The 15,883-nt window shown below is 36.3% G+C and overlaps 1 protein-coding gene across 2 annotated transcripts in view; it reads left to right on the top strand.

The window, feature by feature from the left end:
• The window catches only part of LOC135142081 (TOX high mobility group box family member 4-like), a 207,163-nt gene that overhangs the window by 176,617 nt on the left and 14,663 nt on the right, over positions 1–15,883 (top strand). For both annotated transcript variants that reach the window (XM_064073752.1, XM_064073744.1), the window contains 2 exons: positions 6,030–6,107; positions 11,546–12,055. In XM_064073752.1, coding sequence (XP_063929822.1) covers positions 6,096–6,107; positions 11,546–12,055 — 522 coding nt within the window. In that variant the 5' untranslated portion in view covers positions 6,030–6,095. The remainder of the gene's footprint in view (positions 1–6,029; positions 6,108–11,545; positions 12,056–15,883) is intronic.

Raw genomic sequence — 15,883 nt, 5'->3', positions numbered from 1 at the left:
CATAGTCGTTGGCCGGTGTAAAAAAACAATCTTGGTGCTGCAGGGTTCATTGTAACCTATTACGCGTTATTATACGTTATATTGTTTATTTTTGTTGTTCGTAGCGACCGAAAACGGGAATTTTCTTTCCTCTGGTGGCTGTTCGTACGTGCGACGTATTGCCTTTATGAAAGAGACAAAGGACTCTGTAAGGGTGAAAAGTTTCTGTTTTATATCATGTGCAGTTCACTATATGGAAAAATTTTGTAGCACCGTGGGAATAATTGACAAAAATTGACACTTTCGAATCTATCAAAGTTTTTCTAAATAATCATGTTAGGTGAAGTTTTAAACGTAGCGAACCAATTTAGTGACCCTAGAGGATGGGACGCCATCTGACGACGTGGGATTAAAAAATATCGCGTCGATGAATCACTTCGGTGTGAGAAAGCCCGAAAGCCCATCGCTTCAACTCGCAGGACTTTATGGCAACGAAAACACTCATATAAAAAGATTTACGGCACGAAAATAACCCAATGTAATGTCTTTTAATTTAACATGTCGACATTATTCTTCTCGTGAAAGTTATTGCTTGTAACAAAAACATACCCTCTTCGCGTGGATGTAATTCAGGGCGGGTTTTTCAATTTTTCTATATTTCGCGGCGGGCGAGAGTTTGGGAAACAGCGCATTATTTTAGAGTACGTAACAATATTGCATTTTTTTGCTTGTTTTATAGCCGAATAATTATATGTATATACACGTACAAATATTTAATAGCACGAAATTTTTTGTACAGAAACACTTAAAGTTGGTGTCAGAAACGTATAATTAGTGTTATTTATGTTAGTTTTACCTCCGATATTTTGCTCCGAGTAATGATAAACAACATCGGTTAATTAAGTGCCCGTAATTATGGGTTAGAATTCAACAAACTTCGTTTCAGGTTCTCACTTTACTCGTTAATTTCCCTATTAATTTTTCAGCTGCTCGATGATTAAAATACGATAATTAGGAGGCTTCGTAGATTGTTTTAATGTAGAAAATTCCGTTAAAGGGAAATTGTAAAGAGACGCGGTATAATTTTATTGACAGTTATAACAAATAATAGTCGTAAAAACAGAAATGGTAATAAATGATTTAACTGTCTGAAACCAGTTACCAGATATTTCAAGAATGAAGAGATTAAGTCGTGCTTTTTTACAGTCTAGTAATACAAGCAGCAAAAAAAGACACTTAAAGCCCATTTCGTGTATCGAAATAATTTTCCATAGTGCTTACATTTGTGATACAACTTATATACCGTGCGATTGAAAAAAGGTGATTAGGCCTGGTTCTGGTCTAGCAAATTATAATACGTTTAAGATTTAATTATGACATTGACATTTAAAAAAATTCTTGTTGGTTTAGTGCTTTTAATTTTTTTGATAAGAATAATAGTGTGGTCGAAGATTAATTTTTTATTTGGTGAATGTTTACTTTTAAATGTCTTTAGCGCTTTAGCGTTTGTCTGTTATTTTTTGGTGATTATTTGAAATTTTAGGTTTAACATGAAAATGACCAGGCACTAATCAAAATTTTGTACGTTTAGCCTCTCTAAAACCTTGACTTCGTGTCAAAATACTGTTTTATAAATCTGATGTATACCACAAATTTTGGTGATAAGTATACTAACAATTAATTTGTTGAAAATTAAAAAATTATACTTCGGGACAAAGCTTCACCTTATTTGTCAGTAAGATTAATAATGTTTAATTTGACATTGAAATAATAATAATAGTAATCATGTTGTATATGTACTATAGTGTCAAAAGTGATATTTCGTAATCTGTCGCTATCAGACTCCTGTCAAGCTTAGCAAAAACGTCGGTGAGCCAATTCTGATCTCATCAGCCCTCCCCCTTCCGAAAATGGGTATTATGTATTCTCATTATTGCTCTTGTAAACTTTCGTAATTGACTATACTGGATCACGCAAACTATCAGTAATTATAAGGAAAGTTCGTCGAAGTTGCAGCTCCCCATCAATAATTGCGAGTTGGTAGTCTCCGAAAACGTTGTTGTTCGAACGAGCGCTAAAACAAATCCGACAGCGGTAAGCACTGGAATTGTCCGTGTGTCAACCGAAATCCCCGGAATTGCTTTGTCATATCGATCCGGACATACGTGTAGGAACACACACGATTCATCTGCTAATTCGCAAGACACCTTTTTAATCGCGAAAAAACTCCAATTCGAACGCTCTCATCGACGGAAATTGAGCAATAATTAAGGATATTACGGTGATTTTATTACCGAGCCATCTTATTCCATTTAATTAGCCAGAAAGTTTGATCATAAACGCAAACGGGAAGAATTTAAAAATGCTGAATTACAACAAAAACTAATTTCAACTTTTTAATTAAATTTCAGTCTCTGCGCCAACGAACAGTTGTGTTGTAAATTAAGTTAAACTTATTTAATATAAGTGAGTCGACCGCCCCCGGCTTCGCTCCAGATTGTTGTTGCAGTTTGACTTCGGTGCAGTGCGCATCAGATGGAGCTGTTATCGACTTTGCCCTCATTAAGCACAGAGATGGCGCTGCTACATTTTCGGATAACCGTTTCGGTAATGATGTCGTTGCGCCACTAATGGAAGGTTTCATATTAAATTGCAACCTATTAGATTTGATATTTGTTCGACTGTATAATGCACTCTTCATTTTGGTACCACGAAAAATTATTTGAATTCATTTGTTAGCACTGCGTCCTTATAATTAAATTTCTGGGGATCCATATGGATGCAGTTTTCTGCATCACCGTGCTGAGGTGAGAATGCAGCCATGTCTTATCGAACTTCATTCTTGAAGGCACAATGGAATGAATTCCTTCAGTTACTTGCCATTCCGTTGATTAAACTTTGCAGTTTACATGCAGTTTCTGTCTCAATCGTGAGAGGTGAGAATTTCACCGATTGAACCCAGACTTTTTTTGCTTTTCTTTTTCCTTTCCTCTCTAATTACGCCCCTGGTGCTCCATTTTCCACGGTTTATGTAACATAAAATATCGCTCGACCTTTGCGATGCCGCCGCATTGACAGTTTCGCCTGTGCACTGATATTCACGGTATTCATAAGACAAAAATCGCCAGACCGCCCCATTTCGAAAGAACGACGGCGGCGGCGTTCGAAAAAAGCTCACACTTTCGTTTCGAAAGGGGCGTCCGCGGAAGCGTAACGCAATTACAATTTTAATTAATATTCTGTTTTCTCGTTTTTTTATTCGCCAACAGGAGTCCCGAAAACAAATAAATGTCGAGAGTTTGAACAATGAGAGATTAAAAGTAAACACGCGGACCGCTCGCGAGGGTTCCCACCCCCCACAAGAAAAGGACGGACGGCGGTGCTTTCGCATTTTCATTTATTCCGCGCTGTTCCTATTCAAATAAAAATCGTACATCATTCTAGGACACGGAACAATTAATAACCTCGTTTAAATATTGGACCGTTGTGTGCCGTCTAGTCGTCTCTTGTTGGGCAAAAATTAAAAATCTAAATAAAACATAACGAGCGGCCTTTTGTTTTTTATTGTATCGTAGATCGCGACCGGACCATTGTTGGCGAATTTATCGCCGTCGACTGCAAAAAATACCTTTGTGGCCGACGGACTTTTCGCATGAAAAATTGATGATGGCGCATATGAAATTTTCGAGGCGGCTTCCTGGCGGCACGACAACTGGGACGAGGGAAGGAAAAGCCCTTTCCGATTCGGTTTCCATGAGGAAATGCGCGGTTTGGTTGAGGAATTTCGACTTTTTCTAATTGTGGGCGGGATTTCGGCATTGCTGGCGGCGTGCCGTAATATACGACGGCTGATTTTAATCTGGCACTTTATACCTTTTGGACACGTGTTTGCTGCTAATGGAGGATAAGTTTTCTTTTTATGTGCTTCGGCTGACTCAAATTGTCACTTTTCGAATTTATCGGGTGCTTTTCGATTCTTAGCGGTGTCGAGAATTTTCTGCTCGATATTAATTTCATTTCTTGTCTAATGTTACGTCTAGATCCCGTCTCATATATTCTCCAAGAAAGAATATTATGGGTATATTTCTTTTGTTTTCTCCGTTTTACGAATATTAGAACTGACATTTATTGCTCTGAGGCAAACTTGGATGAAATTCTTTATGACTTTAAAAGTGATGACTGGAATAAAAACCAGTTACACTTTGGATTGACGATGCTTTTATTAAAGAGAAAAAAGATTTACTGCTGCCAAAATGTTTCCAGTTTCCCGACTTAAATTGACAACAGAGGGTAATGTCTTATTAGAATTTACTTTCTCAATCTTACCTAATCCATATCAGTAAATCTATTGATCGCTCTAGAAACACAGCCTGAAAGAAAACTCAGACGTTTCCGACCGGTTGCCTTCGTTCTTTGATTGAGTTTATAACTTTTATTACATGTACAGTGCGTTTCACTTCAATCGATCGACCACATTTCTTTAGATCTACTGCTAGATAGAACGAATTATACAATACACTAGAAACAATACAAGCTTATACTCCAACAACATGCCTTTTCTAGTATATAGAACAATTGCTTTTATGTTAAAATTTTAGCAGTTTCGACGATTCATGCCACCTAGAGTACGATTGAGCAGACAAACTCATTCAAATCAAGTTAATTTCTGCGTGACATACCTTCGTTGCATAAACATAAACACTTGAACTGAAGCTTGTTATTAGTGCTGAAAGGATTTTTTCCCGTTGGTTATTTGCTTTAAATATATTTTATAATGTCCGTATTGGGAGCGCAAATTCTTGGCACAAGGGCTACGGGGGTGTTATTTAGGTATGCCTGTAGTTTTTACTTTATATAAATTATCATTTATAAAATTTTAAAGAAGCTAGATTTTTTTATTCTACCAACGTTTCACCCCTATTAGTTGGGACTTCTTCAGGGTCTAATAGGTGCATGGTAGTTTTTTGGGTTGACGCGATAACGTGACTTAAAAGTAACTAATATATGGACATTTTAAAAACAAAGAATTATCATTACAGTAAACCTTCTTCGGGTTTCGTTAGAATTAAAAAAGGTGTACAAACTAAAATTGTTTTATTTTGTCCGTGGGCCAACTTTCGACATATTCTAAATATTTACTTATTTAGAAATATATATTTCCATTAGTTTTTAGTTGAATAACCGTTAATTAACTAGTCGAGGGACGTCAAAATGCGCTTAACAACCGTATTGTTAGGAAGCTTTCATCGAAAAAAGCACGGCTAATGTTTTCATTCAATTTCACGAATTTAAAATATATCTCACACGTCCGCTTTTATCCATTTTATGCTTCGATTTTAATATTTATACGCTTCGGCCTCTAATACTCACTAAGAACTAAAAAAGTAGAAAAATCCCTACGATCGACGTTATCGTTTAACCCCGAAATCTCGACTACGTGACAGTATTTCGAATTCAGAAAACGAAGTCGCAACATGGAACAACTCACAGACTTGTTTTTCTCGACAGTCGATAATTTAATACAGTTTATAAACAGGTTTATGTTGGGAACATCTTATATTCCATAGATGTCCATCGATAACATTTAGATCATTTTGAAAACGCGGTTATGGCTACTCGCCTAGTGTAAATCGGACGTCTAGCATCACAAACGTCATTTATTAAGGTTATGTTAAACGCTTTTAAAAAGTTGACGCATATTCAGACGGACGTCGTGTTATTTTGAGAAAGATAATTTGACAAATGAAAATCTCGTTCGCTCAGTTTATTCTCTTGGACGTCAAACTACAACTTGCCCTAATATTTCACCCGTATTGATTTTCTCTTCGCGCTAAGAAGTAAACAGGTGAGAAGCGTATACACTTAGGGCATAAATAAGTGGAATTCTGTTTTGATAATTCACAAAATGAAACATATAATTGGAAGTAAATTCTGTCGAGTCACTCCACCAATAATCAATTCTAGCAGACTTTCGAGTGGCTGTCGCTCGTATGTTTGAGTCTTCGACCAATTGAAACCGACTTTAACTAACAGTTGTCTTCTTGTTCCAGAGATCCGAAAACGTTGACTTATCCCTGAGCATACCACAGACAAACTTCCAATCGAACGGCTACGACATGGGCGACCAGGTAAGTTCTGTTCTTCTGCCGAAGATGCAGGTATATGCGTATGCACACGTGCGGAAGTGGGACGGCCATCTTGAGTGCTGTTAGAGAGATATGAAAGTCACCTTGGTAATGGCCGTTGAACTGCGTCTCTCCATCATATCAATCATAAAAGGCCGTTGCTTGCTGCAGCAACAAACCGACGCGTCCTAAATTGAATTCCACAAGATATTTAATAATAAACCGGAAAAAATGTCCCAAGTTTTGTCGTCTTGTTCTTTTCGGCAACTTGTGCGGTCCCTTTGGTTGGCGGCGGCGGCGACGCCAGCGCCGCTGCGGTGACCTACGGAACCAACTTTAATAGAGTCGAGCTGAATACCCGTTGGATGTAATTTATTTGGCAGGGAAGAAATATGGGCTATAACTTTGTATGAAAATAAAGAAGAATTATATGAACATTATAAATCAGCTTTTGCTCATTTTTATTGGGCGTGCCGAATTTATCGCAGGTTTTCGTAATTGTTAAAGGCAATAGTCATACGCCCTTACTTTTATTTTCACGCGTCATCGGCTACCGATCGATAGCGACCGCTTAATACTCGGATCCGATATGATTATTCACTTTTACGCGACGAGGGAAGTTGTCCGGCCGAGAACCATCTCACACTTTTTTTACTACCGGGTTTACACGGTTCGCGTTTTTTAACGTATTATCCAGGATTATTCACTTATAAGAATAACCACGTGGATACAAATACAGCATGAAACAGTAGTACCTACTAAATTTATCAATATTTCCCTAAGATTTTTGACAGTTAATAGTGATAGTGCACTAGTCACAAATAATAATGATATTGGCACTAGATTTTCCATCAAAATATTACTGTTAAAATTTTACTTGTCGCCAATTTAGCAAATCGTCTAAAAATAGTAGACATAAAATGTTCTTTGGACGTAAAACATGTGAGATTGGATTCATATATCAAATAATAGAGTAGTATTAGATATGTGACTGATTGCATGGGTTTCGTAAAAACAAAATAAGTTGACAGTGGCTCTTCAAATTATAAACGCAAAAACTGTTCCCAAGTATAATACATACTTATATAATGTTCGAATATTTTCCATTTTAAAATACGAAGTTTGAAGTTGGTTGATCAATTAAGAAAAATTGCCCAACACAAAAAAATATTTCATAACGGCGCTTTGATTAATAGACTTTGTAACATGATTTTATATATTGTCTATTAACATGTGATAAAGAACAAACCTAAGAGATTTAGGTCTAAAGTAGTATATATCCACTCCTTAACAAAATACTGCAATTGACCTAAAAGGAAATAATACTCATCTGATCTGATCACTTTATCTGATATCAATAAGGGCGGGTGGATTCTCTGGAGGGTTGTTTGCTCCCCCACCCATCCATTGACAACTTAGACTTTTTCCATATAAAGGATCTAGCCATCGGAGAATGCACCCCATCTTCTATTTTACAAGACAAAATAGTCTAGAACTAAAAAGACACAGAAGCTCAAGAGCATGTAGCCCTTTTTTTAGTTTCTTATTACATATATATGTTTCTACGGTACAAACACGATTTTTTGGAGCATACCAGCTCAATGGAAACTTATGGAGAAGTTATGAGTTCCGAAGAAGCATGAAACCAAGAACAGCTACTTGAGAGATCTTGTGATCGGCCATAGCTCCGATAAACTCTCATAAACCGTAATTTCAATCGACAATGAAATTTTATAGTGTGGTTACTTGGATTTGCGTAACTGACGTTCTAAAATATATATTTTATGAGCTCACAATTAGAGAAATAGAAATAAGGAATTTCCACATAACTAACTACACTAGATACAAAAAACAGAATAAGATCTAAATGCGCATGCGCCACCACGACTTACCATTAAGGCGCGCCTGCACAAAATACTGCCGCTAAAGACGCGACTACAAGTAAAACTTTAACAGTAATCGAAATGAGACATATACATATACATATATGAGAGTATAACTTATGTACAGTTTTCTAAATCTAAATTAAAACTTGAACTCGACTCGTGCTATCTCTCAATTTAGACTTACGTAAAGTAGGTATAACTTTTTTGTGTGCTTTGTAAAACCACAAATACATAATATCTTACTAAACTTCATAAACTATGCTTCTTCCTCTTTTAAACTGGAACTTTTTTACATTTCTTTCGCCAGATTTTTTCTTTTTCCTTCCACTTTTTTCTTGGTCTACCTTGCTTTCGCTTCCCAACTTCCTTCGCTTCATCTATTTACGCAACTATTTTTTCCTTATCACTTCTTATTACATGTCCGAGCCATCTAGGTCTATCTTTAACTTCTCTGAATGTTTGGTTTCTGATTTTATCTCTTCTTGTTTTTCGAGAATTTCATACTTGTTCTAGTTCATTGTCTACTTTTCCTTTTTTTTTTTATTATTTTAATTGTCGTATTTTTAATTTTCAATTAATCAATACGATATAAACCTACGTTTTTTTTTTTTTTGTAATTGTTTTTCTGTCTTTCCGAGTACATATTACCAGGTCATCGGCGTAGCATAATTCGGTTAATTTTAGCCAGAAATCATATCATATGTCTGTTGAAATTTATGGTGTTTGTAGATTCAAGGAATTCGTTCAAAAACTTCAGAATTGTAACATTTGACGCTTTCTCTTGTGATTTTTATCGTTACCCATTTCTCACATTTCTTACGTTTCTCAGTTCTTAAGTTTTCCATTTCACATATTTTCCATTTATCGCGTCTCTCAATTCTTTTGTTTCCCATTTTTCACGTTTATCATTTCCTACATTTCGCGTTTCTTCAGATTTCTCGCATTTCTTATTTCTCATTTCACAAGTTTGTCGGTTCTCCCATTTCTAATTTCTCATGTTTTCCCATTTCTTCTCTTTGTGTCATTCCTTTCATTTATAATTCCTTGTCCTATCTTATTTCTGATTTCTTCCAATTTCATGTTTCTCACGTCTTGCGTTTCTCACGTTTTTCATTTCTTCTCATTTCTGATTTATTTTCATTTCATGTTTCTCACATTTTGCATTTCTCCCATTTCTCATTTTTTCTTCTCAGATCTCATTTTTCCTCATTTCACTTTTCTAATTCCGCATTTCTCATTTCGTATTTTCTATTTCTAATATTTTTCTCACTTCTCACCTTTCCTATTTCTCACATTTCCCGCGGTTTCGCATTTCTCACCTTTCTCATTTCTTCACATTTCTCATTTGTCATTTCTTATGTTTCTCATCGCTCACGTTTCTCATTTCTTCTCGTATTGCCATTTTTGTCATTTTTCATTTCATGTTACTCACGTTTTGTCATTTCTAATTTCTCATTTCTTCCCATTTCGTATTTCTAATTTTTTCGTCTATTTTGTTCCTTCTGATGTCTCATTTTTCCCCATTTCTCACATTTCGCATTTCTCACTTTTGTCATTTCCTCTCATTTCTCATTTTATGTTTCCCACATACATTATTTCTTACGTTTTTCATTTACCAAGTTCCCATTTCTCATGTTTCCCATCTCACGTTTCTCATTTCTTCTCATCTTGTCATTTCTTCTCTTTTCTCATTTCTTATCATTTGCGATTTCTTTTCATTTTTCATTTCATGTTACTTACGTTTTGTCATTTCTAATTTCTCATTTCTTCCCCTTTCGCATTTCTAATTTTTTCGTATATGGCGTTTGTTCTAATGTCGCATTTTTCCTCATTTCTCACGTTCATCACTTCTCAAATTTTGCATTTCTCCCCCCTTTTGTCTTTTCTTCTCATTTCTTATTTTATGTTTCTCACATTTCTTATTTCCTCCGTTTTTCGTTTAACATATTTCTTCTCATATCTCATATTTCTAACATTTTTCTCATTTCTCACCTTCTCTATTTCTCACATTTCTCATTTCTTCACATTTCTTACGTTTCGCATCTCATCGCTCACGTTTCTTATCCCTCACGTTTCTCATTTGTTCTAGTATTGCCATTTTTGTCATTTCTCATTTCATGTTACTCACGTTTTGTCATTTCTAATTTCTCATTTCTTCCCATTTCGCATTTATAATTTTTTCGTCTATCTTGTTCCTTCTGATGTCTCATTTTTCCTCATTTCTCACATTTCCCATTTCTCACGTTCATCACTTCTCACATTTCGCATTTCTCACTTTTGTCATTTGATCTCATTTCTCATTTTATGTTTCTTACATTTCTTATTTCTTACGTTTTTCATTTACCAAGTTTTCTCATCTTGTCATTTCTTCTCGTTTTTCATTTCTTATCATTTGCGATTTCTTTTCGTTTTTCATCTCATGTTACCACGTTTTGTCATTTCTTCACATTTCTCATTTTATGTTTCACACTTCTCAGTACTCACGTTTCTCATGCCTCATGTTTCTCATTTCTCACGTTTCTCATCCCTCATGTTTCTCATCTCTCACGTTTCTCATTTCTTCTCGTATTGCCATTTTTGTCATTTCTCATTTCATGGTACTCAGTTTTGTCATCATTTCTCGCTTTTCTCATTTTTCACATTTCGCATTTCTCACTTTTATCATTTCCTCTCATTCCTCATTTTATGTTTCTCACATTTCTTATTTCTTCTCGTTTTGTGATTTCTTTTCATTTATCATTTCATGTTTCTTACGTTGGTCATGCCTCGTGTTTCTAATTTCTCACGTTTCTTATTTCTTCCCATATCTCATTTTTCCTCATTTCTCACATTGCCCATTTCTCATTTCGCGTTTCTAATTCCACATTTCATATTTCTAAAATTTCTTACGTTTTCAGTTTCTCACGTTTTTCATTTCTTCTGATTGCTCATTTTTTGCATATCTCACACTTCGCATTTCTTACATTTCCCATTTCTCACTTCTTACCTTTACATAATTTTCTTGTAGTGTTCTTCATGTCTTCTCTACTTATTCTATGGAACGTTTTCTCCATGTCTAAGAAACACGCATGTATTTAGTTTTATTTACTTTCTCCAATATTTATCTAAGTATAAATATGTAATTACTTGGTCCTCTCTTTCTTCTGAATCCGCTATAGCTTTCGTCCGGTGTGTGTTCCAATTTTTCGATTAATTTGTTCTCTGAAATCCTGGCATATATTTTTCTCAATGCTCTTCCTAAAATTATTCCTCTAAAGTTTATAGTCACTGCTATTTTACTTTTTTGCCTGATTAATACTGTCAAGGAGTTCTTTTTCTCTTTCCCCATTCGTTATTACGATGGTTATTTCGTTGTGTCCTGGTATTTTTCTATTCATCATTTTGTATGTTGCTTCTTTCAGCTCATTTGTCGTTATACATATTTTACTGACATTTTTGACATAACCTGAGTTGTGTTCTGATAATTTTCTTGTTCCGTTCCACTCCGTATATACCATTAAACACTCAATTCACTTTGATATACATTTCATATAATCATTCCTCTCTCGTTTATAGACATTTCATACGCCTAGTTTCGGCGACGAAGACTTCGACATTCCCGCGATCAACCCCCAGCAGCAACAGCAGCAGCAGCAAGTCAGCACGGAGCAGCAGCATTACCAGCAGCAGCCGATGCAAGGCATGCAGCAGATGAACCAACAAATGAACCAACAGCAGGACGGCGGCATGGGCATGCACGACCCCACAGGGGGGTACCAGCAGCCGCTGTACTTGTCAGGTCCCGATCACGGGATGGTCAATCCGTCCTACCACAGTCCACAACCCAACTACTCGATGAGTCCTAGCCAGCAGCAACAGCACAACAATCAACTACTGATGATACAGCAACAGCAGCAGCATCAGCAAATGATGATGAGTCACGGACAGCCGCCTCCAGGCGCGATGAATCAGTACGGGACGTCGCCGCAACACCCCCAAGGGAGGGGGAACAGCCCGCCGGCGCCGCCGGGGCAAGAACCCACCACCAGCGAGGACAGCGACGACAGCACGCCGCATCCCGCTATGGTAAGGGTTTTTCTGGCTCTATGCGTAACGTAACTTAAGTAAAACGTGTTTATTTGCTCACTTTATATACAGTGTCATCAAATTATTATTGAAAATTACGGTGTTTAAATTTGCCGGTCGTGTTTACAGTAAACGCCACTTTATCCTCAATTTAATAATAATTGCATTTACATAACTGTATTGCCTGCGTCGACAAGGCGGCAAAGGTCCCCCTGTGTGGATAATCTGTACACTGGAAATTAAAACTATTTAGTGTACAATTTATTTATGTCAATGATTTCGTGATAACTTTAATTTCGTGCTATTTCAATTTCGAAGTCACGTCTGTAATTCCAGTTATTTACTCGATTCCATTTTTATAATAATAGGAAGTAATAAGACTAATAATAGTGATAGTATTAAGGAATAATAACGTGAAATGTATTCTTGAAATTACAGGATTTCTAATCTCAATAATGGTGTCGTGATGATACCTGTTTCGAAAAATGCGTCATCAGCATCTTGCGATTCAGTTGCTGATTGCTGTTAACGCCCTGATAATACAAAATGTACAAACAATAAAATTAAGTGTTATGGCCTAGCGATACCTTGATATGGCCATTAACTTACCAGTTTATAGCATCGATAGGATCTCAGATGCAACAAAATAAACCTTGAGAACCATGGTCAAAGTAAAGTTCAGTTTTGGTAAATAGGCAACTTGTGCTACGTCAAATTGACAGCTTAGATGGGACAATAGTCAGACAACCCCCTGCTATGTAATCCGCTTAGATAATTACTCGGAGTGCAAATTGGAATTGAATGGTTCATTTTCCCATTCCTATTCCAAACATCAGTAAATATTACAGTATAATATTATTACGAAATAAACTCATACGTCGTCCCGGTATGACGCCTATGACGCCGATGACGGAGAAAAGTCCCAATGGCGAACTCCAGAACAACCTCGAAGGCGGCGTTCGCGAACTCTCTAGAAGAACGTATCATGGTTTAAAGAGGGACCACCGTCGGAAACGAGCAGTCGAGTCCAGTCAACGAGAGAATTCAACTCTAGTCAAATCCATTCCAGTCGAGTCGGAATTATTCTATACATAATCGCTGTATAGTTGTGTAAAATAGTATTACTGAGAAATGAATTGTGGAGTTTCATTCACGCTGATTTAAATACCCGTAAATCGTAACAATATGTTACTGTATTGTACTTTCCTAGGAAACTGTAAAAAGTTTAAAAATTATAACTTAATCTCTAGAATACAAACTTTATTAAGAAGTATTTTTTCTTGAAAATACAATAAATAATAAAAACAAACATAAAAAATTGAGGCCCCCGAGAAGGTTTCACATTCTTAAAAAGTAGACATTTGGGGCCCCCGAGAAGATTTCATATTCTTAAAAAAGACATTTGACGCCCCCGAGAAGGTTTTACATTTTTAAAAAAGACAGTTGGAACCTCCGAGAAGATTAAAAAAAAGACATTTGGGGCCCCCCCGAAGGTTTCACATTCTAAAAACAACCATTTGGCGCCCCCGAGAAGGTTTTACATTTAAAAATGACAATTTGACCCCCGAGAAGGTTTCACATTAAAAAAAAAAATACATTTGGAGCCCCCGAGAAAGTTTGAAGGTTTTACATTAAAAGAAAAAACAGTTGGGACCTCCGAGAAGGTTTCACATTAAAAAGAAAAGACATTTGGCGCCTCCGAGAAGGTTTTACATTTTTAAAAAAGACAATTGGGAACCCCGAGAAGGTTTCACATTCTTAAAAAAAGAGGTTTGAGGCCCCCGAGAAAGTTTTACATTTTTAAAAAAGACAGTTGGGGCTTTCGAGAAGGTTTCACATTTAAAAACATACAGTTGGAACCCCCGACAAGGTTTCAGATTAAAAAAAAGACATTTGAGGCCCCCGAGAAGGTTTCACATTCTAAAAAAAAAAAAACATTTGGCGCCCCCGCGAAGGTTTTACATTTAAAAATGACAATTGGGACCCCCGAGAAGGTTTCACAAAAAAAAATTCATTTGGGGCCCCCGAGAAGGTTTGAAGGTTTTACATTAAAAGAAAAAGAGAAGGTTTCACATTAAAAAAAAAGCCATTTGGCGCCCCCGAGAAGGTTTTACATTTTTAAAAAAGACAATTGGGACCCCCGAGAAGGTTTCACATTCTTAAAAAAAGGGGTTTGACGCCCCCGAGAAGGTTTTACATTTTTAAAAAAGACAGTTGGGGCTCCCGAGAAGGTTTCACATTTAAAAAAATACAGTTGGACCCCCGACGAGGTTTCAGATTAAAAAAAAGACATTTGAGGCCCCCGAGAAAGTTTCACATTCTAAAAAAAAAACATTTGACGCCCCCGAGAAGGTTTTACATTTAAAAATGACAATTAGGACCCCCGAGAAGATTTGAAGGTTTTACATTAAAAGAAAAATCAGTTGGGACTTCCGAGAAGGTTTCACATTAAAAAAAAAGACATTTGGCGCCCCCGAGAAGGTTTTACATTTTTAGAAAAGACAATTGGGACCCCCGAGAAGGTTTCACATTCTTAAAAAAAAGAGGTTTGACGCCCCCGAGAAGGTTTTACATTTTTAAAAAAGACAGTTGGGGCTCCCGAGAAGGTTTCACATTTAAAAAAATACAGTTGGAACCCCCGACAAGGTTTCAGATTAAAAAAAAAGACATTTGAGGCCCCCGAGAAGGTTTCACATTCTAAAAAAGAAAACATTTCGCGTCCCCGAGAAGGTTTTACATTTAAAAATGACAATTGGGACCCCCCAGAAGGTTTCACATTAAAAAAAAATACATTTGGGGCCCCTGAGAAGGTTTGAAGGTTTTACATTAAAAGAAAAAACAGTTGTACCTCCGAGAAGGTTTCACATTAAAAAGAAAAGACATTTGGCGCCCCCGAGAAGGTTTTACATTTTTAAATAAAGGAGAGTGCATTCTCAACTTTCCAGAAAGTAGGGTAATTTCCTCAATAAAAAATTTATTATGACGTCATAAACATAGATAATTCTTACTGCCCATTCACAATGAACATAAGACATAAGAACGAGCGCATAACATAATTTACGTTTTTGGTTTGTGTCTGGCTTATGCTTATCTACGTTCACAGTGGACACAGTGAACTCTGTAAGAATTGTTAAACTGCGCAAACGCAGAACGGAATAACTCCTGGCTAAACATAGAAACGGCTAACCTCAAACTGAGTCAATCAAAATATCTAACCTACAATTTCATACGATATTCGAACTTGACAACTCGCAGTACAGAACAGACTAGCAGTGTGAGGCTTTGATTATAATTTATATAATATAATCAAAGGTGTGAAGTACCAAGTGCCAAATGTCAAAGGGAATTCAATAGCAGCATTCAAAAGTCCCTAGATTTTAACATAATTTTGACATAATTCGTGCACAAAGTTGAACTTGTTTCAACTTTGTGTACGCACACAAGGATTACATAAAACGTTCATAAGCATAAGAATTACGTTCGTCCACTGTGAACAGGGGTACACGTTTTCCATCGTTTCAACTTTATGTATTTATGTAAGCTTTATGTACTTGTTATGCCTTATGTCCATTGTGAATGGGCAGTTAATGCGAGAGAGTGTTATTATACCGTGTATTATGTTTTTGCAAAAATTTAGACGACTAGGGAAAAACTCAAAGCGGATTCGTACACCACACAAGTCTATATTGATGTATAACAATTAAATTAAATAAACCTAGAATTCTTTGAAATGACGTCATCAAATTATTGGTGGGGATGATTAGCAAAATTTTAGTTAGTATTTAACCATCTACATGATATTTCTAATATACGTACAAAATTTGACAA

The sequence above is a fragment of the Zophobas morio genome, unplaced genomic scaffold, assembly GCF_036711695.1.
Source record: "Zophobas morio isolate AGI-343-1 ecotype UQ-CSIRO unplaced genomic scaffold, CSIRO_AGI_Zmor_V1 ptg000004l, whole genome shotgun sequence".
NCBI classification, from domain to species: Eukaryota; Metazoa; Arthropoda; class Insecta; order Coleoptera; family Tenebrionidae; genus Zophobas; species Zophobas morio.
This window is presented reverse-complemented; position numbering and strand designations above follow the sequence as displayed.